General features: G+C 42.8%; 1 protein-coding gene across 1 annotated transcript; it reads right to left on the bottom strand.

Moving 5' to 3' along the window:
• Positions 1 to 882: 882 nt before the first annotated feature.
• On the bottom strand, positions 883 to 23,998 carry tmem240a (transmembrane protein 240a). Its single transcript, XM_068732798.1, has 4 exons — positions 23,715 to 23,998; positions 23,210 to 23,316; positions 12,705 to 12,913; positions 883 to 2,043 (listed from the first exon to the last, which is right to left on the bottom strand). Exons 1-4 carry the CDS (start codon positions 23,769 to 23,771, stop codon positions 1,889 to 1,891), a joined length of 528 nt encoding a protein of 175 aa, XP_068588899.1. The 5' UTR covers positions 23,772 to 23,998; the 3' UTR covers positions 883 to 1,888.
• Positions 23,999 to 25,181: the final 1,183 nt, after the last annotated feature.

The raw sequence follows: 25,181 nt of genomic DNA on the forward strand, positions 1-25,181 counted from the left end.
ACGGCAGTGTGACCTTTCTCGCACATGTGCAGAATAGAAATAAAAAACACAAAAATGTTAGGATGACTAATCAATTACTTGACAGCATCGAGGGAACATTTTCAATTTTGGTAATCAAATATTCGCTGAGGAAGTCATTTATCATACATTCCCTGCTTCTCAGATGTGAGGATTTTTTTTTCTGCCATATCTCAGTTGTATATCACTTTAATTTGAACATCTTTGGCTTTCAGTCGGACAGTACAAACTATTTAAAGACGTCAACTCAAATTGTTACGCACATTTTATAGGTTAGATAATGACTATAACATTCTTCAGAGAAAATAAATAAATAAAATAAGTATTTGCTTCAGCTGTGGTTCTTATATTTTCAAAGATTAATAGGATAATGCTAAAGAAAATATTCTTGTAAATGCCCTCCGTGTCACTGGAACGTGTCATTGTGCCAGAGGATAACAGTGGAGCTCTTTTCTCAGTTGCACCAGCATCTCATTGGCATTGTTAGTCATTTCCGAAGTGGTTAGTCGGCGCTATTAGAATTCTAACAAACCCGACTGAAGTTATCAACAGGACCTCTCTGTATAATCTGTCTGCTGTCGCTGCTCTGAAATAACCTCTCGCTATGAGAATGTGTTCTCATCTTCGCTCACATGACACACTCAAACATCAGAGGTCACTGTTGTGCTTCAATGGCACTTTTAATAAAACAGACATTTCATCCTCACAACAGCAATGTCTGGACAGAGGACGAGGAGGAGGAAGGGGGGGGGGGGGTGGCTGGGTGAGGGTTCCCTCTGCTGATAGGCTGGTTGCTCCTGATGAGTGAGAGGGAATTGAATTGTGTTGAGCACTGTGTGGGGAAGATGGAGGGGTGTGTGAGTGTGTATATATGTGTGTGTGTGTGTGTGTGTGTGTGTGTGTGTGTGTGTGTGTGTGTGTGTGTGTGTGTGTGTGTGGGGGAACTCATCTTGGCTGGCATTTTATTTCTCCTCCCGTGTCTACTAAAGAATGATAATATATCAGAGAGAACCCCAACCTCAACCGTACACGCTCCCCTCCCCCTCATATTTACAGGAAAAAAATTAGTACATTCAGTTAATTCACTAAGTAACAAAGCTAATTAATCTGTGTTTTTAGCAGAAATCACATGGTTTCACATCCAGTTTTCAAACAGACATGTCTTCCCGTTCCATTATTATAATCTCTAACCACACAGTCCATCGTTAAGGTTTTCTATTGACAAACGACTTGCACAAAAATTCCCCCCACGCACCCCCTTTTAAAGACTGTTAAATCCCTTTTGCCTGTATTTATAACTATTTACAGAAGCAGCGATCTAACCATCACAAAAAACCCACCCACCCAGCAGTCTCGTTCACCCCTCCCCAACGCAAGTCCCACACCCGATAGTGAAAAAAATAAATAAATTCATGACACCCGTCTTGCCGGCCCGTTCCATACGCTGCCCACATCTTACCCTGTTCTAAAAGAGCATGCCAAGTTTAACAATGAACACAGAAAATGTCTCTATACAGAAAAAACACCCTTAAAAATGATTTTTTTTCTTCCTCCTCCCACAATGGTGGACATGGACATAAGACAAGATTTCAGTGGCAACAAATAATTGTCATCTTGCTCCATTTTGGGGTTTTTTTTTTTTTTTTTTTAGTGCTGACAGGGGCCGCTTTTAGTCATACCAAAGTCCTGTCATGGGGGTTTAAGGGGGCCATGTTATGAATAGTGAGAGGGCAGTTTTCCAAGGTCTCTGAGGCAACAGTTGGCCAAGGGGAAGTTTGGGAAGGGGGATGAGGGAGTTTGGAGAGGAAAGGAGGAGGGGTATCAGGGGAAAGGGGTCTAGGGGTTATTTTTTGTATTTAGTTTTTTAGAGTCAGAGGTGGCGGGGACTGGGGTGGCCGTTGTGGTAGAGCTTCTGCTTGATGTGGACCATGTTGCCGCTGGAGTCTTCCAGCTGTCTGAGCTGGGCTCGGCGACGGAGGTCTCGAAGGTTGCAGAACTGGGGCAGCCATGACCAGGACGGGGTATCTGGAGGGAAGAGATGAGAGGCAACAGGATGGTCAGAGGAGGTGTTAAGTGTGTGACCAATAGGGGAAATTGTCCTTTTTCTTAAAGATATGCTGGTCTGAATCCACATCTGATGGATGCAGTAACCCCCTGATGGATACGCCCCTTCAATTTCTCGAATATGGGAAGCCGTTACCTTTTGATTCCTCAATAGAGCATGGAATCACAGGGTAATACAATTGGATAATATCAACATTACATATGTGATTACATGGTCAGAAATACATCATCCATGAGCCTAAAGAGGGAAATAAACTCCCAAAACTGCCATGCAGAAGTTTTTGTATTTTGTACAGAAGTAAAACCTGTATTGTATTGTTTTTATTGCATTATCAGTAAATAAAATGCATTCATTGAGGCCTAGAGAGCAGGTACCTTTTAAGCAAACTTGTTGGCAATGTATTTTATACAATCTTCATTTTACGTTATCCATCAATTATAGCAGCAAAATGTTAACATCACACACACACACAAAGATGATAGGCTACTGTATGAGGCCATATACTGTGGAAGGATCTAGCATACGGCCTTGAACAATGTGTACCAAAGTGAATCCAAGCACTTTTTAAGCAGAATTGTTTTTTGGCACTTTGCCTTCAATCGACGGGTGACAGAGACAGAGGGGAAACATGAAGAGTAAGAGGGGGATGCAACAAAGGTCCCGCGCAGAATTGAACTGGGGGAGTTACGATTAAATCATATAATTAATGTGCTGTGAAAAAGTACTTGCCCCCTTCCTGGTTTCTTATTTTTTTGCATATTTGTCACACTTAAATGTTTCAGATAATCAAACAAATTTTAATATTAGACAAAGATAACCCGAGTAAATACAAAATGCTGTTTTCAAATGATGATTTCTTTTATTAAGGGAGAAAAGCTATCCAAACCTACTTGGCCCTATGTGAAAAAGTAATTGCCCCCCCTTGATAAATCATGAATGAACTGTGATTTTTTGGAAAGCTGAGTTCAATTTCACTATCCACACCCAGGCCTGATTACTGCCAGACCTGTTGAATCAAGAAATCACTTAAATAGAACCTGTCTGACAAAGTGAAGTCAGCTAAAAGATCTCTAAAAGCAACACATCATGCCGCGATGTAAAGAAATTCAAGAACAGATGAGAAACAAAGTAACTGACATGAATCAGTCTGGAAAGACCCCAGAACAACATCTAAAGAACTGCAGGCCTCACTCGCCTCAGTTAAGATCAGTGTCCATGATTCAACAATAAGAAAGAGACTGGGCAGAAATAGCACCCATGGGAGAGTTCCAAGGCGAAAGCCACAGCTGACCAAAAAGAACACAAAGGCTCTTCTCACATTTGCCAAAAAACATCTTGATGATCCCCGAGACTTTTGGGCAAATATTGAACTTTTTGGAAGGTGTGCGTCCCGTTATATCTGGCGTAAAACTGACACAGCATTTCATAAAAACAACATCATACCAACAGTCACACATGGTGGTGGTAGTGTGATGGTCTGGGGCTGCTTTGCAGCTTCAGGACCTGGACGACTTGCCACAATTTTTGGAACCATGAATTCTGCTCTCTACCAGAACATCCTAAAAGAGAATGTCGAGCCATCAGTTTGTGACCTCAAACTCAAGCGCACTTTGGTTATGCAGCAGGACAATGATCCGAAACACACCAGCAAGTCCACCTCTGAATGACTCAAAAAAAGCAAAATGAAGGTTTTGGAGTGGCCTAGTCAAAGTCTGGACTTAAATCTGATTGAGATGCTGTGGCATGACCTTCAACAAGCCGTTTCTGATCGAAAACCATCCAATGTGGCTGAATTAAAACAATTCTGCAAAGAAGAGTGGGCCAAAATTCTTCCACAGCGATGTGAAAGACTCATTGCCAGTTATCGCAAACGCTGGATTGCAATTGTTGCCGCCAAGGGTGACAAAACCAGTTATCAGGTTTAGGGGGAAATTACTTTTTTCCCTTGGGTAGCTTTTCTCCCTTAATAAATTAAATCATCATTTAAAAACTGCATTTTGTCTTTACTCGGGTTATCTTTGTCTAATATTAAAATTTGTTTGATGATCTGAAACATTTAAGTGTGACAAATATGCAAAAAAATAAGAAACCAGGAAGGGGGCAAATACTTTTTCACAGCACTGTAACTATAGGTCATGGCTACACTCAGATTAAGAGCATTTAAAAACACACAACAACATGAACAACTGCCAAAATTCCAATGACGAACAGGCACAAACTGGCATAAGACTGAACTGCCAGAGAGTCGAACACTTCAGAGTTCAAATGCTTGCAGGAAAAGAAGGAAACGCCTCTGCATCAGCAAGGCAACGGAAAGTGAGTATTGATATTTTGTCATAATCATAACATGTCACAGTCACAATATTGATTCACTTCCTGCTCCCCTTCTTTACTCCTACTCACAAGTGTGCAAGTGCAACGACAGTATACGTGGTTTATTGTTGGGTAACGTCATTTCGCTTTTGTTGGTGTGCACACACGAGCAAAGAACTGAATGCAGGCTTTCGAGGACAACTCAGCCAGACGTTCATGAGATCAAGACACACAATGGTGTAAAATCCTTCTTAGCCTGGTTTTCAGGCTCCAAATCCAGTTAGAGGACACATCAACAACCAGCAGGAACAGAGGGTCCTTTTTGGATGTTGATGAAAATATGTCCAAGCGCTTCTTTCACACAAATTTTCTCCAGTAATTCTGTATGAATTAAAGACTAGGCTGATAATGGCTTTCTATTTAAAAACAATATACTGGTTTGTCATTTTGTCCATCTCTGCTGCCTTTTTTTCATGCTCAGTTTCAGCTTATCCTGACTAAAATACAATTCTGAAATTTTAAAACAATGTGTCTGTTGTATGGAATGTCTTCCATACAACACAAAGCCATAAAATGGCCCACAATTGGATGCATTGAGGTTTAAAGGTGAGTTACTGGAAGAGCTGATGTGTATTATGTCTTTTAGCTGCCGGCTTCATCAAAGCTGTGACAACTTTTAATTCTGGTAAGTAAGGATGAGCTTTTTTTGCAGTGAGGGCAGAGTGACAGAGACAGGATTCAAAATTGGATGAGAATGGTAAATGGCATCAATCTCTTCAAGTGCACCATGGTGTTGCCCTTGATTTTTTCCCCCATTTGTGTTTGGGCTGTTGCACATGTGACCGTATCCAGGCGTCATTTCTCTACGCAGTGATTTTTAACCATAGGGCCGCGCCCCACAATTGGGCCGCGAGCGCCACCTAGAGGGCTGCAAAAAACGTTCAGTTTTGCACCTGTGGGCCGCGAGGGCTGCGGGACCGCATAGGTCAGGGGTCACTAACTGGCAGACTGCGGCCCTGATCCAGACCTAGACGCCGTTTTATCCGGACCCAGGACCTAAAACCGATAGATAATTGAGAATTATTACATTTTGACGGAGCGCTACTATTTTAACCGGCGCAGCTTTTTCAGCATTTACGGCACTTGTTCAGCGGTGCAGATAACACACCGACCAATGCGTCACGTGATGCAGTTTAGCCAATCAAATATGCGTATTCTGACAAGTTTCCTGACTCGAGTGAAATGTACACACACCGTGACACACGGGGGAGAGACGAGGAAATAGATCGCAGAGCAGTAAAACTGATGTTGGAGTTGAGAAAATCAAATCAGAGGACGGTTCCTAAAAAGAGAGAACTGAACTAAGAGCTCAGAGTCTTTGGCCAAAAATTGCCAGATTCGTATAGTTGAAAGCTTCCCACGGGCAGTAGTATGACAGTATGTCTTAATAGAAGCAAAAGTATCCACTCACATTCGCAATGAAGACACAGGAAATAAACATAAGGGCCCATAATGATCAGAACTACACATTATTTCACTGACAAATGATGTTAACAGAGAGAATAGAGCTGAAACAAGTGGTTGAATAACCACAGATAAAGTCACTGCACACACATTTATCTTGTTAGATGAGAAAAATATGTTTTTTTGATTGACATCACTTCACACCTGAATTGACTGAATTTAAAGCTACAGAGCGATTCAATGAAATTAATTTTTCTAAAATTATGTGATTTATTATAAGAAGCACATTTTTCAAAAATGTTCTGTTCTGTCAGTTATTCTTTATTCCATCCCTTATTTTTACTTGAAATGGGAGGAACATTTATTTATGTATTTCTATGTATTATTTATAATCCATCAAGTTAAATTTGAAAATTGAGACTAATAATTGTTAATATAATTGATGTGTACTTTCTTTATTTGATTGGACAGTTGTTTACTACACAGAGACGTTGTTACTACTAGACTTCTTGAATAAATATATATGGCACTAAATAGTGCAAATTAGATATTATTGTAGTGTTCCTTTGCACGAGGAGATTTTGTCAATCTGGACTTTTTGGAAATTTGCTTGTTAAACTGTAAGTGAATTTGATTTAGTTAGTGAATACAAATTAAACCAAGAGTGAGATCAATTAGTTAAACCAATACAGTGTTCATATTTGAATGGGCCCCGGGCCACTTTGTACTTGAAAAGTTGGGCCCCGAGGTCAAAAAGGTTAAGAACCCCTGCTCTACAGTCAAGGGGATTTTTACAAGTGAGATTACGTCTTTGACCAATTAGCAGCCGACAAACCAGGAGAGGTGTATAACGTGAGGAGGGTAATGGTTCGTGCTGTTGGCTTATAAACTGGAGCTGGCAAGGCGGAGCGAGGTCCACAGAGACAGTAGAGAGAGAGAGTGAGAGAGAGAAAATGAGGGGAGAGCCCCAGACAGCAAACCCAGTAGCAAATGGCCCTGCTAGAGGATGAGCGAGAGGAGGAGGAGGGGTGGTGGTGGAGTTGGGGAAGTGGGGAGGTGAGGAGGGAGAGAGAGTGAGTTATTTATAGCTGTGAATGGGTATGCTGTCCACAAGGACTGCTCTGAAGGGTATCCAAAGGAAAAAGGGCAACAAAGACAGGTTTATCTCATTTGAATAAAAGGATGGGGATGGAGTCGGCAGAAATGGTAATGCAAGGCAGAAAATGGGAGGCGAAAGGCACAATTTCTATGCTCTTAGAGGGGAGGGAGAGGGGGGCTTAATGCTGAATGTCATCTTTTTCTATTTTTTTCAGATAGTTTTTATGTTTCTCTCTCACCAGTGTATTTGCAAAAGAGACTCTGGTATCAGATATTTGCAGTGCATCAATGATAAGATGAAAAAGAGATAGTTGCAGCGGCAGGCATTGTAAAGGAAATGGCCAGGAGTAGGTTCAATAAGTGGAGAGGGAGGAGCAAGAGATGAAATTAGGAGGGGGTGGGAAGCAACGAGAATCAATGTGCATCTCAATGCACACGGTGTGTGTATATGTGTGTGTTTTTCACTTGCCATTCCAGCTGCTCTCTCTCATTCTATTTATAGCTCTGGAGGAGAGTGTGTGTGTTAGTGGGGGTGGGGATGTGACAGCATCTCCATCCTGCACCCCCAACACACACACACACACACACACACACACACACACACACACCGCTCTGTCAGCCTCACCTTCACTCCTCATCTTGGGGAGGCTAAACGAGCCTGACCTAGCATCAACGTCACAGTCGATTCACACACACACACACACACACACACACACACACACACACAGAAAAAAGGGGCATTCCCTCCCAGTACAAAAGAAAAACAAGCCTAATTTAATTTTTATGATGATGTATTTACACTGTTGCACTAATGCACTGGAGAAAACAGCATTGCCTGACTCGCTGCAAAAAAAACTTCCATACCTCTGAGCAAAGCAGCAGCCTGCAACTATCGCAGCTCATACAATTCAAGCCCCTTAGCAGCTGGGTAGAAAAGCCTGTGAAACCGCCATGACTGTGAGAAACTGAAACACTGTAATCCAGGATGCTAATACTCAGCTCATCAGCATCATCAACATCTTGCCAGTGCGCGGAGACGCTCTTCAGCAAAGCGCCAGACTATGAGGGATTTCATGCTGTCGTGTCACGATCCCACACGTGTGTAACGTATCTGCTCAGCTGAACACCTTTTATGTCTTCGCTCGAGTCCGTGCAACCACACAGGACAAATGTTGGTGAACTGAATACCACATGTTCTGTCTCATTAAATCTGCCGCATTCCTCTTCTTCTACTTAAATAACATGCATCGGTCATCTGTCAGGGGGGAGATGGTAAGAGAAATGAAACAGATATTTTTTCGGAGAGAGCGCTGCCAGGAGACAAGAAATTAAGGAGCAACTGTCACAATTTTAGTTGTATTTAAACACATGGTATGTGGGAATGCAGTTTACACTACCATCGCAGCAGATGGCGGGCGGGAGTGAAGTCAATTATCAATCGCTGTTTTTCGAGCCTGGTTCGAACCGGTCTCCGTAACTGCTGTATGCGTATTCATATATGTATTGTGTGGGTTATCACGCCAAAGCGGTGCTTGTTTAAAACAAATAACAGCTTGACCAGATATTCTCATTACACAACACATTTTCATCAAGCGCTGCACATTAATTCATGTGGCTTCAGCGAAATGTGAATAGACAAGCCGTGCATTTATCCACACCAAGACTCTTTATATATCTATCTGTGGCTTTCTGCAAACCTGGAAATATAATCCATACGTTACACATCATGTATGGTACCTGTAAATGAATGCTATCCTCTTATTCTCATAGACTAAAGCAGGAAAAGCATGCAAACTTGCAGAAAGCACTCATGTACTGTAACTCCATACAGAGTTACAGAACAGGACCAGAGTTCAAACAAGGACCCTCTTGCTGTGATGTGACAGTGCTAACCACTGAACCACAGCGCAGACCTAATGTTGATTAGGTTACCCAATGACTGAGCTTGACACGCAGACATTTCTGGGACATACAGTTACCCTTGAGACAAAAGTAATATCGTTAGTTGAGCTAAAGACCCTGCATGCCCATGGTAAACCCGCACAAGTGATTTTAGGCAGATTAGGTCTCTTTTCAGGATTGTATGGCTGTGCACCATACGTGCACGCTTGGTTGTTGTTAGCTTTGTTGAGTGGGCACGTTGCTGGTTTGTGCTTGTAGGGTGTGTTAGGGGTTTGATTAGGCATGCGAATGGCAACTGCCGCTTTGAATTGACAAGAAAGCAAAATACCACGTGTGCCAACAGCATTGTGAACAATACAGACAAAGAAAAACATTTTACATGGCTTGTCTTGACTGAATTTACTGTAATGTGCATCATACCTGCTGCCTCATATGCAGCATGCACTCCAGTTAAGCAGGTTTTCCCACCCTTGCCGCTAACAAGGGGGCACAGTCATTATTTTCAATTCATGAAGTTCGGTGGAATTACATAAATTCTATCTTAGCTCTGCCCACCTACAACCTGAGCAGTCAGAATAATTAGAAACAGTCGTGTGCAGCCTTCAGACATCCATGTGCTACAGAAAAGGCCGTTTTTTTCACAATTTTCAGGCAACATGTCACAGTAGAAAAAAGCAGAGGTGTAAATAATGAAATGAGTGATGGCTGAGTTCCATTTAGCTGCTTCAATTTCAGCGTCCTGTTAGTGTGTGCTTGCTCCCAGTCACACAGTCATGACTAACCGGGACACTTGGATAGAACAGAGCCATTGCTTGTGTTATTAGTGACACCTGTGCTTTTTTTCCTACTGCCATAACTGTAGGAAACCCGTGTACATTTTGCTGACCACAGCAAGGGTCCAATATCCATTTTCTTTCAGCATGAATGGATAAACGCATCCACAACCTGCTCCCAATCTTCAATGCAAGTTTTGCCATGGTCAGCCTTAGTGTAAAAAGATCAAAACAGGTTTCTATAATAAATAGAGGATTGCTGTAGGATTGTTGTAAGAATAGTTTGACATTTTGGGAGATATGCATATTAGGTTTTTTTTCTGTACTTTATATGAGAAGATATACCATTCTCATGTCTGTGCATTAACTATGGAGGTAGAGCCAGCAAGTGGTGGGGGAAACAGCTGGCCTGTCTTGGCTTTGTCCAAAGCTGAATAACACCAACCAGCACCTTTAAAGCTTTGTTTTCTTCACAGGCAGTGTCTCATTTACTCAATGTGAATATATACCGTAATATAAAAATGACAAGTTGTGGTTTCACAGTTACATGCTGGAAGTATTTCCCAACCAGGTGCAGTGACCGGTGTTTTGCTGTTACTGTGGGGTTGCTCTGGGAAATCACTGCGTCTGAAATAATCACTTTAATTCTCCTTGACCTTATAGCTCAGCCTTTGGCAGAGTGGACCACTATTTTTGAGTCAATTCTCTGAAATCAACGTGGCGCAAGACTGGTTTAATTCATAGCTGATAAAACGCCTTTCTTCTATTGAGGGTGATGGGCTCCACTCTATTGTGGCGTCCCCCAAAGATCTATCTTGGGTCCCTGATTGTTCTTAATCAATATGCTCTCCGTGGCGCATATCAAAGCTTGACAGGCTGTTATAAAGTCCAATAAAACCATGTATTATATTATATGTATCCTACATTTCACAACGTCTCTCTCATAAGAAGTGCTGATGTCCAAACACTTTTTTAAACAATTTAAAAGGCTCAAAATAAGAGATCCTAACTATTACCCCTCCTTGTTCCTGTACTATTCCTATTAATCATTTTATGTATAATCTGCTCAGAGAGAGTGAACAAACATGAAGCCAGAAGTCCATAATCTAAGGTCTGTCTTTAGACACTCAAATGGTGTAATTGTGTTTTATTTAACTAGGACACACCATTAAGAAGATTGAATTTTTCCTTCATTTGCAGGACTGGAGAAGGTCTTTCGCACTTGCGTCCCCTCCAAGCTTGATTGTTGTGACACACTTGTGGTCTTTCCAAAAGAAATATCAACACACTACAGTTAATTCAGAGTGCTGCTCCCAGGCTAATCACACTCTCCAAGAGGATTGACCACATTACCTAAACACTTGTCTCCCTTCACAGACTGCTTGTCAGTTGTAGAATTGATTTTAAGGTTTTAAGCCAGCCTGTTTGTGTGATTTGTTAACCCCCAAGTGAGCCTGATTGCTGCTTGAGATCCTCTTTCAGGGCCCTTCTGGTGATTCTTTCCTCATCACCATGGGAGACCTATGTTTGCCTAACCTCAGCTGTTGAAGTCCATGCCAAAATTTAGTGTTCCCTTTTAAATCCTTAACCATACTTCTATCTTTTATTTACAATTTCATGACATCATTTCAGTATTTTAATACAAGTCCATCCTTTTTTTAAGTGCTGTATAAAAGTGTATTCTTTATTGTTAACATAAATTCATGCTTCGCTAAACTTATACATTTCAAGTTATCTAGTCATGAATATTAATTTAGGGAATTGCCATCTTCTCATTGAGGTTCGACTCAACCAAATGTTAATTGGGGGTTGCATCATCTTCATTATTTCAACCGCTGTTGATATTATATTTCACTTGACTGCATTGCTTTGCTGTTTTAGCCTTGCAGTATGCCCAAAGAGACCCTTGAAGTTTTAACTTAGCATAATACAATGGTGCACAGAAGTTTTGGTGAGCAGAGGTCATTCTGTCAGACCTGGCTTGAAACACTGATATTCAATCCAAACCATTGCTGAAAAGTGATTCAACCAAATATGCTGAGAAGTTATTTTGTTTGTTGCCACAAGGACATCAACTCTTCTGTTTGGTTCAATGCTAACACAACATTTTAGATAATGGGCTCAAACAAATAGACTTGCTAGACCATAGCAACATACTGTAGTGCGGTGATGACACTGTATGCCCTCAAAACGAACTTAACAATGATGTATTGAAGTTAACATCAGGAGAGAAGTTGATGTGAATCAGCAGTTGAATCATTTTGTTGACTTCGACTTGTTTTTTTCCAATAATCGTCTCTATAGAAGTGTTGTTTTTAACATCATATTCTCTATCCTGTATTTGTATAAAATTTAATTTTTGAGAGTCTGTATTATAGCAGCAGCTCTTATTGAGATATGATTTTGTGTTGTCTTTTTAGATAATTATCTCGTAAATGATGAGTTTCACATATTCAGAACATGATTACACCTAATGATGGTGCTCTCGCATTACCCTTTGACTGCTGCTGTTTCCTGTAAACAAATCAAGTGTTTTTTTTTTTCTGAAATAGGGTTTGAGGTATTTCGGCTGTCCAAAACAGAAGACAACACTTTAAATTTAGTTTTACCTCAGCCGTTAGCCTTCGTCTGACTCATCACACTGTTGAAAGGTTTAGCTGTGATTTTCCAAGAGGTCGCAGTACACTGAGAAAAAAATCCAGTGAGGAGAGCCAAAAATGGACCAAGCAATGGGGGGAAGGTCATTTACCTGAGCAAAACCAACTGCAGTGTTAACCTGGCCAACGCAAGCACATGCAGAAGATACATGGCGGATACATACAGATACATATATTTCTGCATGCAAGCATTTGGCTAACACACATCCTGCTTTTAAATCATAGATACTTTGTTATTTCACCTTTCAAATTAAGATTATTCAAGTTTCCATTCCTGAGAACGTTCATGTAGCAGCAGAGCATTCACACCTCAGCACACACTTCCAAAATGAGAAAGATTTTATGACAATTTAGGGTTTGCTGTACTCTTGTTTGAGTTGTGTTCATGTGTTTCTGCAAATGTATCTGTCTTACCGTAGTAGCGGCTCGCCCTCCAGGCCCTGACAGCACAGTGTAGGACTCCGTCCAGCCACAGCAGCAGCCAACTGATGCAGAAGCCCAGCAGCAGCCCCAGCATCAAGTCCATCTCCTGCTTGGTCACACTGTCGCTTACAAAGTAGTTCTCTGATGAGTCCACCAAGGAATGGTCCCCATCATATGGGATTACATAGTGGACATGATGCCTGGGGGGAGTCAGATGATGGTGTGATAGGAAGTGTTAGATATAAGCCAACATATAATTGTATGAATCAAAGATACAAATTAACATTTCTTATCTGTCACATAGACATACAGATGGGTGTTAAATTAAAGGAAAAAAACTGTTGGGCTACCAGAACGGTTTCAATGCTGCTTGGCATGTATACTGTGGAGCTCTACTGGAGGGACGAACACCATTCTTCTCAAATGGTGGTTTGATGATGATGGTGAAGAGCGCTGTGTAACATGTTGCTCCAAATTCTCCCACAGGTGTTCAGTTGGGTTGAGATCTGGTAACTGTGAAGGCCATTGAGTATGTTATGGTGGTAAAACGGTTTACCCTATATATGGTGTTTTTGTGTTCTGCATACCCATCCTAACGTGGATGATATCCAGAGATTTATTTTCTGAATTTAAAACAAATTGCACTAATCCACCCTTTGCTGAAAACCCCCTTGAAGCCCTCTCAAGGACCCTTGGGTGTCTCCAGGCTGCACTTTAGCGCAGCTGCGACTGGAAAAGTTTAAGGAGACTTTTGCTCACGGCCTGAAATAAGAATAAGCAAACACTCCACTATCGCCTTCAGAGACTACTTTAACAAAGGCATTTACTCCAATATCCTAAAAAGTTAAGGCAATGCCTGCTCAGTAAAATTCTTTCTGGATTAACTCAAAGACAAGACAAGACAAATACATCATCCAAAATACATCAAGTGTGAATATGGTTCTTGAGATACCTCATAACTAGCAATTATTTCATCAAAGTGGGCTTCTTCTTCTTCATTTCGTAAAATTATTCCAGATCCAAACGGGTTCTTGCTAGACAGTCTCTTTAAATTTGTTCCAAGTTGGAGACATTAAAGGACTCCATATGAATCCAATTTTAATTGTGTTTTCCACAAATCCACAGGAGAAGAAAGAAGGGGAAATATGGAAATATTACACTGATGGAATGCAAATTAAAAGACGACTGATCCGTGAATGCATCACTCTGTTGCATTGCAGCTTAGGGACAACATGCATGGTAACACCATAAATATATCTCTGCATATCAACTGTTGCAGCAGCTACTGTTCAACAATCATTCCAGCACCGACTTCGCTCCATGTAAAATGCATCTACTTGATATTAAATTCTGACTATACTTTTACTATAATTTTACAATCTAACAGCACAGACAGTTCTCTGACAAACCCTGTAAGTGAAAACAATGGGAGACGAGAGATGTAACCGCTGGAAGGCACACACTTTGGGACATTGCATCCAGGGGCGTTTCTAGGATTCAAAGAAAGGGGGGGGCTTAGCCCTAAGGGCAGAGGCATGTTTGCGCGCACACTGCACGGCAATTTTTTTTGGGGCCCATTTGGGGCTGCGGATAGCCATTGTTTCAGACAGTTCATAGATTGGTTTAATCTGAAAGAGTGTGATTTTGCTCTGTAGTTTTGCTTGCGTTCAGTATATGATAAGAGAGAATTTCAGGGTCATAGTGAAATTTGACAACACAAATATGAACTTTTTTCAAATAAAGAGAGAAATAATTTTCCTGCTTGTAAAGGAAAGACGGATAAACTAGCTTTCATATCCGCGTCACTCCCAAATTCTAATTCTTAAAGGGACCGCACACAATGGATGGAAAACGGACCTGACAGTGTCAACTTTTGAGTTGTTTACTTGTTTTATTATGAGCAGAAGGGAATAAGATTTTGATCAACATTTACATCTATTTTGTGGTCCGTGTAGTTTTTACATACCAGTGATATTTTATGCTCATTTGGACACTATCACTAAGATAAAGATGAACTAACGTAAACATGGCCTGTCTCGTACAGCACTAGCCGCTATTGGCCTGATTCGTCACTTCCGTCGTTTCGCACTTTCCGGTCTTTTCGCGGTTATTTTCTTCGGCGATCGCCATCCAAAACGTAAGTAATATTAATTCATACATATCAAAGAATCTACATGTCAAATTTCATGAATATATATGGACGTTTACATGTCTAAATACTATAGGAAAGTGACTTTGATGAGAGAAAGCAGAAAGAACACTCGGGCGACGCTCTTTACTCTGAAAAGTGTCTCTGTATTTTCACCGTACTGCTAATATGAGTTAGCATATGAGTGTAGTTTGTAGCTAGCTTTACACTACTTTGTCTAGCCAATGAAAATATAGCATTGATGTGTGACATAATCTGTAGTCGAGGGGAGGGAGGCAGAAATGTTGTGTCTGAAAAAATTGTTGTGGCCGCGGGAAAAACGACAAAGAATCATAGCGCAGGCAGCTGTTTGTTTATTTTTAGCTCTGAAATATAACAGCAGACATATGTAAAATAAAGTGTTTTTCTTGTTTATCATAAGCCAGGCTACATAAAGTATATTCATAGACAATGATCTAATAAATTATGCAAATAATTTTGGTGTGTGTGTGCGTGTGTGTGTTTGAGAAAGAAAGAGAGAGAGACTGCTGAGAGCCACTGCTGGCTTTCAATAAATGTACAGTACATTTATTAAAAGCCAGCAGTGGCTCTTATGATTAGAAATATTGTTTATGTAAATAAACCTCCAATATAATACAGTGCTAGGTTATATATAAGGTTAACCAAAATGTAATGTTTTTGACACAAATTTCTCTCTTGTGGTTTATGTTCCTGCCTGAAAAGATAGAGAACAGAGAGAAGGAAGAGAAGAGAGGCAAAGGGAGACATAAAGAAGCAGAGAAAGAGTAGAAAGCAGACTTAAAGAAGCAGAAAAGAACAGAAAGAAGACATCAAGAAGCAGAAAAGAGTAGAAAGGAGACATCAGGAAGCAGAACGGAGACATCAGGGAGCAGAAAAGAGTAGAAAGGAGACACCAGGAAGCATAAAGGAGACATCAGGGAGCAGAAAGGAGACATCAAGGAGCAGAAAAGAGTAGAAAGGATACATCAGGAAGCAGTAGAAAAGACAGGAAGAAACTGTTAAAGTAAGAAAGGTAGGTACCGTGTGTCTGTGTGAGAGCTTTTTCCATTACAGGAGGATCAAGAAAAGTAAAGATGGATATAGAAATTGTAAATCTGCAATGGTTTAAGGTAAATATATTTATGTCTATGCATGTGTTAAATATGCATGGTAATCTGGCAATTTATAGAATTATTCAACTTATTGAGACAAATAATGTGGCTTTAAAAGTAATTTTGAATTTAATTTCTTACTGTGCCAAAATGAATGTGTATTTGCAGATGCCAAACATCAGGCAAGTTAGGAAGAGGAAGACGAGGAAGTGGACCCAGGAGGCCATGGCACAGGCCCTACAGGAGGTGAAAGCAGGCAGGCTCTCTCTACGGTAGGCAGCCCAGCAGTTTGGGGTTCCGAAGTCCAGCCTGAGTGACCGAGTCAGTGGAAGGGTGTCCTCTGACTGTGTCTATGGTCAGAGGACTCTCCTCACCCCTGAAGATGAGGATTCCCTGGTGGAATACTGTTTGTATTTCTGCCAGTCACGGGTTTCCACTGACAAAGCCTCAGGTCCTAGCCCACGCTCTGGCCATATACAACCTCCGCCACTAGGAAGCACAGAGAACCGTGCTTGGCCAGACGTGGTGGATTAACTTTAGGGAGCGGCAACACCATCGCCTTACTGCCTGGACCCCAGACATAATTGACCGTGGGAGGGCATCCTGTGCTAACAGGGAGTTAATTGAGGAGTATTTCGGGCTCCTCACCACCACCCTGGAGGAGCACAGGTTGAGGGAGAAACCCCGTCAGATATACAATTGCGACAAGACGGGGTTTCAGCTGGACTCTACGAGAAGAAAGGTGATTGTGCCCCAGGGGACTAAACATGCTTACAGGCAGGCCCAGGGAACGAGAGAACACATCACCGTCCTGGCCTGCCTCAACGCGGCTGGGGAGGATGTCCCCCCTTTCATCATCTACAAGGGGGGATATCCAGGGGGCCCCTATAATAAGGAAGGGCTTCCCGATGCCCTCTACGGGAAGTCGCCAGCAGGGTACATGGACAGTGAGCTGTTTAGAAAGTGGTTTGTCGGGCACTTCCTGAAGTTCGCCGCGCAGGAGCGCCCGCTGCTGCTCATTATGGATGGACACCAATCCCACCTGGATCCAGAGCTGGTCCGGGCGGCACAAAGGGAGGGGGTCATTCTCCTGTGCCTGCCACCACATACGTCTCACATCCTTCAACCTCTGGACGTGAGTTTCTTCGGACCCTTGAAGGCAGATTTCTCTGGTGTTACAGGAGATCTGTCGGCAGTGAGCGACTCCTTCTTGGTTTCTAAGAAGGAGTTTTCAAGGGTCCTAAGAGACTCCTACCAGAGGGTGAAGGATCGGAGACTGTTGGTGGCTGGGTTCAGGAGGTGTGGCTTCTACCCTCTGGACCCAATGGCCATCGACTGGTCACGGGTCAGGCCGTCCGGGCCGCGGCGTGGGGCCTCCTCACCATCTCCGCCAACCCTATTGGCATCTTCCTGGGCTGTGCCTGATGTTGCCCTCCCCTCCCAGCATCCCCTTTCCCCAGCCCAACCAGCCCCTATCCCCAATCCCCAGAACCAACCTCCACCTGCCCCTCCTCCTCCCAATCCTTACATCACCCATCCCCTGGTAACATCATGCCGGATAACAGTAGACCTGGCCCACCTCCTGGCCGAAATAAATTACAACCGCAACACCGGCAAGGTCAGGAGGAACATCACCAAGGCCAGGTTACTGACAGCTCAGGAGATGTCTGATGTCATCGTGGAGGCGGAGGACCGTGCTGCAAGGCGGGAGGCCCAAGCTCTGGCCAGAAGAGACAGAGAGCAGCAGCGGGCCGGAGACATCGACCCGGCAGCCACTTCCTCTACCCTGTCTGGCGGCTCTTGCCCCAGCCTGACCAGTGTCCCTCGGGGCTGCTTCAGCCACCAGCTCCGGACTTTCCATCGCCGGTCCCTCATCCTGCTCTGCCCCCTCTTGTGCCTCCCACGGTCCCCGGCTGCCTGCCAGCAGGACCACATCACCACCGAGCCTGCCTGCTGAGGGACACCACCACCTTCCCCTGTCTCCTGGTCAGCCCATATCTATTATGCATTTGAATTCACGTATAAATCAGAATGTATTAACTATTGTGACGCATAAACATTATTATGAGTATGTATTTTAGTGTTGTAATGATAAAATATAATTATTATTTCAGAGCCTTCAACATCGGCTGCAGGACATGACCTCTATGGGTCCCAAACTCCTTCCTCTCCCTCCCACCGTAAATGCTCTAAATAATCTGAAAATAGAAACAAGCAATATTATAACATAATGTTGACATTAGCCACAATGAAGAGTAAACAAAACATGGTTATGCTTTTTCTGTTATTTATACAGCCTCCCAACCTGCAGAGACCAGACCATCATCCAGCTCCTCATCTGCTGGACCCACGACATCCACCGGTAGTGTACTTAATGTAAACTTTCATTGTATGCCAACCCATGAAATTATAGTTTTCTTTAATTCAAAGTTAAAAAAAAGTAAAATTCTATTAATAGGTCACACTCCTGAAGAGATGGAGCAGACAGTTTGGAAGTGTGGCCGGTGCCGGGAACCTGACCCTCCTGAGAGCTCGGAGGGATTGGTGTCGTGGGTTCAGTGTGACAGCAGCCACACATAGTGTCACACCATGTGTTGGCTGGGACGAGGAGCTGGATGATGAAGACGATTATTTTAAATGCCATTTGTGTCCAGATTTTTGATTACATTTTTTAAAATGTTGTTGGTCGGTGTATGTTTGAACTTGACAGGCCAGGGTAGAAAATACTGCATCATCTACTTTTTGCATGCAAAAGGCAGGATTTTGGTTTGCTTGTGTAAAATCTACTCTACAAAATGATACGTTAGCACAACATATAACACCCAGACAGGACACATTGAATACATTAACATAAAACACAATATATGCTGCATAGAAAAAGCACCAGGTAATCGATGTGATGTGCTGGCTTACCTAACTAATTAAGATATTTTATGTTAACAGGTATAAAATCTTTTTATATAGCTAAAACTAGTGATTCAATGGATGACTGTGTGTCTAACATTGTGCCACTTAAGCTCTGGACTGCTTTGCTGTGAAAGGACAGCAGGTTTGTTTGCAGCCTGTAATTGCACTACCCAGTTTGACTACTTTGGGAAGCTTTGTCTTGCTTTTGGTTTTGACACTTGATGTCATGATGTTCGGCTTCTGACTGTCTTCAGTTCAGTTTAAGGATCAAACTCTTCAGTTTAATCTAGGCTTTTATACGTTTTGTTTGTATATAGGTTTAATAGTTTAGCAGCCTTCTATTTTCAACAGTTATCACGTAATGGTTGTTGGTGTAGATTGTTCATAGTTTTTCCATCTTTCCATAAACAGAAAGTAGCGTACTGTGAATCACAGCGGAGCGGACAATGGGGCTCTCCACTACTAAAAGCTACTGACAGTTCCCAAATTGTTGAGCTAATCTGTAATTCAGCCTTAAAAGCACTGTAATAATAATAGTACATGGGAGCTGCAGTAAAAAGGCTGAAACATGTGCTCACAATTTTTTTAATTAATATTTGCATCACCTTTTCAATCATTTGCACAAGTTATTTGTCTTTCACTTTAACAATGTGGCTTTTCAATCATGAATACTTGTGTTTTTGTTGTAATCAAACTCTTACTCTGCACTGTGTGTTATGATAAGTAATTGTTATATACAATATATGTGTGCATAATTGTTAAATTCCATGCATCAGCTGGTGTTTTGCCAGTGATTGACATGAGAAGAGTTTAACAAAACAACCAGCAGGTGGTGGTATACACTCAAACGGGAATTAAGGAGCTTTTTTTGCACAATTTGGAGTTGTTGAAGAGTGATATCTTATTGTGAAGGACAGAACTACGTTCCCGGAGGTGTTGACAGCATTGATGGTAATTTTGGCGACACTGCAACAAGCGAATATCCCCGAAAAACCAGCAGCACCCAATGTTTACAACGACATAGAAGTTTGGACGGATTAGGCCAATATCGGCGCACGGCTAATTCACCGGCGTTAGCGTCCTTTTAATGACTCTGGTAAAGGCAAAGCTAACTTTAATAATTACAACAATATTTAGTTCGAAAGCTACAAAGTTAAACTTTAGTTTAACACCATTAAACCAACTGCAAACATTACACGATCATTTTTATCAATATTTTAAGTGAATTTTTATTGGAACGTTAGCTAAAACTGTCCGGTTTGGGATACAACTCTGTTAGTTCAGTGTCAAATATACCATTAACTGATTATAAACAACATTATATAGGGACTGATATTATTGTTTCGAAATACTAGAGAGATATTATAATGCAAAGAATAGAGAGATGTTGATAGTTATTTCATGCATTTCGAATTCGCTCGTTCACACTCTTGCTCACTGGAGACAAGTTTCTAACAAAATAGCTAGCTAGCTTGCTAGCTTAGTGTTAACATAGCCCACTACAATATTCCCTTGATTTGCCTCAAGTAAACCTAAATTTAAGCAGGTAACAATCGTTAACAACTACAGATAGGCACATTCTGTAACTACCCGTACTTATAATTTCACTCCGTGCATCATTTACTTTGAGCAAAACTCCTTGGCTATAATCCTGGCTGTTGACGAGAGACGTTACATAGCAGAGTGAGAAAGCCAGCGCAGCAGCCTCCCCAAGGTCCTAGTGCCCGGGTGAATATTATTAAGTATGATGATAGACTGTTGGACTGTAATTTGAAGGGGGAGAAAACATACAAACCAGAACCCATGCACATATGTAGCATGTGAGAGTTATAAATAACTTGTCCATGTGAGAAACAATAGTTAGTTTATAGGCCTAACGACGCCCCTGATTGTATCAATAATGAGTTTGAACTGATGCCGTATTTAATAAATATCTGCTTTGCTTATCTCTGACTGACATAACACATCATTAATGAAAGCTGATATGCTTAACACCTAGTGGCTAATGCACTGGAAGTTTGACTGTTTACTGATGTTTCTGACTTGTCTGCCGGTAAGTGAGGGAGAAGTGAAAAATCTTCACCTGCTGGAATGCAACTTCTTTAACAGAAAACCCTCCATGTAGTCTGATTGGCAGATGATACCTGGGAAGTGCAGTGCAGAAACACCCTCAGCACTTAGCACTGAATATGGAGGAAAAACCTGATCTTAAGTATCTTACCAAAGAAGTAGTAGGGCCACACAGGGATCAAACCTAACTGACTCGAGCTTTACAGCCACTGAGGTCCATTATTGCCAAAACATCCCAAAAAACAAAGCTAAGCTACGTACAAAGATAAGCCAAAATCTTCCTCTTTCTTTGCCCTGAAGAATAAAGGATTATTTTGTGTTGCCTGCATTTAGTCCTGTTCAACCGCACCCTGCAACCACTGTGTTTGGGTCTTCTTTTCTAGTACAAAAATGAAAACAATTCAGTTTTTCTGTAAGACTTCCGGATGTAAATGAGAGCATTTAGATCATCTTAAGACAAACTACCCTGCAGCCCTTCTTAACAGCATGACACCAATCAGCAGGGTCAGAAACTCCTCCCTGCCACAGAGCCAGGCCTCGGCCCATCAGAGAAGCTACAACTACATCTGAATCAGAGCACATGAGGCTGCCAAATATAATGACACCGGCCGTGTCCTCAAGCCTGATAAGGTGAGCGCTGTGGGCGTCATGGCACCTCCACGTCTAACGGGTGGGAGTCAGGCGAGTGAAAAACCCGAGCTCAGGTCTGCTCTGTTCATCCATGCATCCCACTCTTTCTGCTGTGCGTGTGAAAACACGGATGACAGAATCTCGTTCAGTAGTGTTTCCAGGTCAGGGGGAAAGACACTGTGTGGGTACAGTCACCTGAAAACTAACAGGAGGGGAAATATTTGACTGTACTGTCCAGAGTATTGACTTAATACTTGTATTGGAGGAACAAAATACAATTAATTTTTTTGGTATTATAAATATTGAAATCAGTGCTTAATGCTGCTGACAATTGCCTACTTTTTACTGTCATATCCTCATTTCATACATAACCAAGCCCCCTTCAGCAGTGGCAAGGATGACATGACTGTCAAAATATTACAAAATAAGACGTTGAGTGATACATCATCTTACATGTAATCCTGTCTTCAGACATATTTGTTTGTCTTGACCAGTCTCACATCCCATCCGTCAGTGTGTGCAAGAGGCCTTTCCAAACTTTCCGTCAGATTATCCCCCTCTGACAGGCACATAGCACCTGATGATGACCCACTTCTGAATTTACAGGCTAAAAAAACACACACAGTGGAACTGGCCTCTTAATGCTGCAAATTAACTGCTAGTACATCAACCCCCTCCCTGCAGCATTGCACAGTATACACTGCTGTTTTGTTTTAATGTGCATCTGTTTAACTTGCACCAACACCACTGGTGACATCCCCCTCTCCTACAACACTGATCGGTCCTCGTGGCCGCATAGCTAGGTTGTCTGCAGGACGCGGGTCAATGACGATCTAATACCTGAGGACAATATATGTGTGAATCTATTGGATGAAAGGACTCTTACTTAAAATCTTGCTAGCTGACAACACTGTTGCCATACCCTCAGGCACTGTAGACCAGAAAAAAAACAGAGGCCCACTTGTGTCTCGGTGCATCTCTCAGCCTGATGTATTACATGCTTACTGTTGAATGAAAACACACAGCACTGCTGATTAAATCCGGATTAATTTATTAATGAACCTGCTCTCACCGAGGAAAATAAAAACAGCAGGTACAGGCTGACGAGCTGCCACCAGTGCCCCCAGCCCCATAGCACTTCCTCAGCCATAGCCACTCTCCACTCCTGCACTCATATATTCGTAATAAACCCAGCAGGTTTATATTGTCGCCGACACCGTGTAGGGCCTGCGCACTTGATGCTCAAATTGTTTTTGTTTTTTGAACGGCCTTATATTGCTCATAGTTCATTACCTATTTATGGCTCCGACACACACCTTCGTATATATGCAGCAAAGCCGAAATCCTCGCAGCCCTTCTGTATATATAAGCTACATAAAAATTAAAATATGAAAAAAACACCACCGCGACCAAACGTGTCTGTCAGAGCAAATAATAAAACGTCAATGTAATTAACGACGTCTGTTAGCGCACCGACAGGCTGATATCTTTGCTGGGCTTCGCCGCCAGAAATCTTCGAGGCCTCTTCGACAATTAAGAATTGACGGTTGGGAGAAAAAAAAAGGAAGAAAAAAAATCCCACACCACCATGTTTACCCCAAATATCGAACGAGAATGACGGCATTTACCTTCCACAGTTGCAGTGACAGACGCGATCCTCCCCTCGTAGATGCGGTAAGATGTAGTTGTGAAAGCGATCCAGTAGTGCGTTCATGTCCATTAAACAGGCTATCGCCTGCAAAGAAGCACGCAAGTCAGCTGGGACATGTCAAGCAATGGGGTATGGGCTATTCCTACAGACAGCGAATTATTCTCTTCATCAGCACCAAGACACATAACAACAACAGGGATCGTAGAGGGGGGAAAAGGAGAGCACATAGCCTTGGCAGATCCTCCCGATTCTAAGAGGGCGGACTCGTGCCTCAAAGCGGACTTAGATTATTTATTTATGACAGCAGGTAATTATAGGTAGGGTAACCTACTTCCACATGTCATTGGTAGGCCTGTCGTGAGGTGGGTTTCTCGCACAGTGTGATACATTTATGGCACATTTGCAACGATCGGATCACATATTCGCCTACATTAGAAAAGAAAAAACCTTATGGTGGCCGAGGGAGGGTGAAGATGTCTTACCATTACAACTGAAGCACCAAGAATCATAAAAATCATGGTGGTTGTGATCATATGCATCAAAACTTCCAAACTGGCCGCCGTTCCGGTAGCCCGGGGTTCTACCCGCGGCGCTGGAGACGCTCCGGCTGGGCTCTGGGCGCTCTGTCCTGACAGGAGCCGCTCATGGAGCCGCCGCGCCTCTCCTGGCTCCCCGTCCTTTCAAACTGCCCGGTCTCTCTCCCCCCTCCGTCTCCTCCTACACACGGCAAGCCACTCTCACAGCCCTCACTGCGCCCTCTCCATCCAAGAATCCACCCCCCCACCCCCCCCCCCACCCCTTCTCCACCACCACCACCACGGTCGGTCGGTCGGACGGACGCGGCTCCAAGGAGGCAGCTCTCTCCTAATTACCGATGCAAAAGTGAGCCGTTCTTCCAGGCACGTGTCTATCTCTATCCCAGTTGAAAAAGAACATAAAGAAAACAAGTGACGGGCGCCCACAATATCCTCTAAGGGGTACCTCAGTATCCTCTCTTCCGTTTTCCAAGTTATTCCAAACCTGGGGCTGCGCTTTAATGCCGGCCAATTCTCTCCTTCATCGGCGAAAACGGTCGATTTCTCTCGCCTTGGACGTTTCACAGAGCTGCAGCGACTCCTCTCACAGCCATCGCCCTCGTCGTTCTGGGAATGCTTGATACCATCGACATCGAGGTCCAGATAGCTCCAGTCGGGAATTAGACCCACCCTGCGCCCCGAGTCCAGTCCGGATCCAGCAACGGCAGCTGCATCAACGCCGGGAGCCAGACACGCATGATTATCCCATCCCGGCTTCCAGCAGCTACACGAGCATCCACTCCCACCTCTATCGTGCACGTGTGTGTGCGCGGCAGCGCGTGTGCACGTGCGTGTGTTTGAGAGAGAGAGAGAGAGAGAGAGAGAGAGAGAGAGAGAGAGAGAGAGAGAGCGTGTGTACGGTGGGCGGTGTGAGAGGGGGGAAACTGCAAACTGCCTTTGTGGCATCGGCCTGTAGGCTCATTATTTATAGTGGGTACCTGCAGATGCGCCGGAGGGCTTCAAGAATGGTGCTCCTCGTGATGATTTAACCTCCTTTTGCTACAGGCCAACACACACAAACGCCCTTGCTTTCTATTTCTCTTCCAGACATTGAAGCTCTTCAGTGTCTGCGCCATTCACGCTGTTTCTACTTCTACTATTCTGCATGTTTAATGTCCAAAATAAATCTTTGATTAAAAAAAACAAAAACGAACAAATTCTACATTCTAAACTTCTTTACGGAATATATTATTTCTTTGAACCACCAAAATGCATCAATTAGACCAACCAACCAACCAATTAGCCTCAGTAAACAATGTGTTGACAGACAAATGGTTTTGTTCATCTGTGTAACCACTACAATGACCAGTGTTGAACATTGTTTCAGCACCATGGTCAGTGATCACACAGCCGCTTGCTTTTACCAGCTGCTGT

The sequence above is a fragment of the Cebidichthys violaceus genome, unplaced genomic scaffold (genome assembly GCF_023349555.1).
Source record: "Cebidichthys violaceus isolate CVI_PGR_0920_01 unplaced genomic scaffold, fCebVio1.0.p SCAF_6, whole genome shotgun sequence".
Taxonomy (NCBI): Eukaryota; Metazoa; Chordata; class Actinopteri; order Perciformes; family Stichaeidae; genus Cebidichthys; species Cebidichthys violaceus.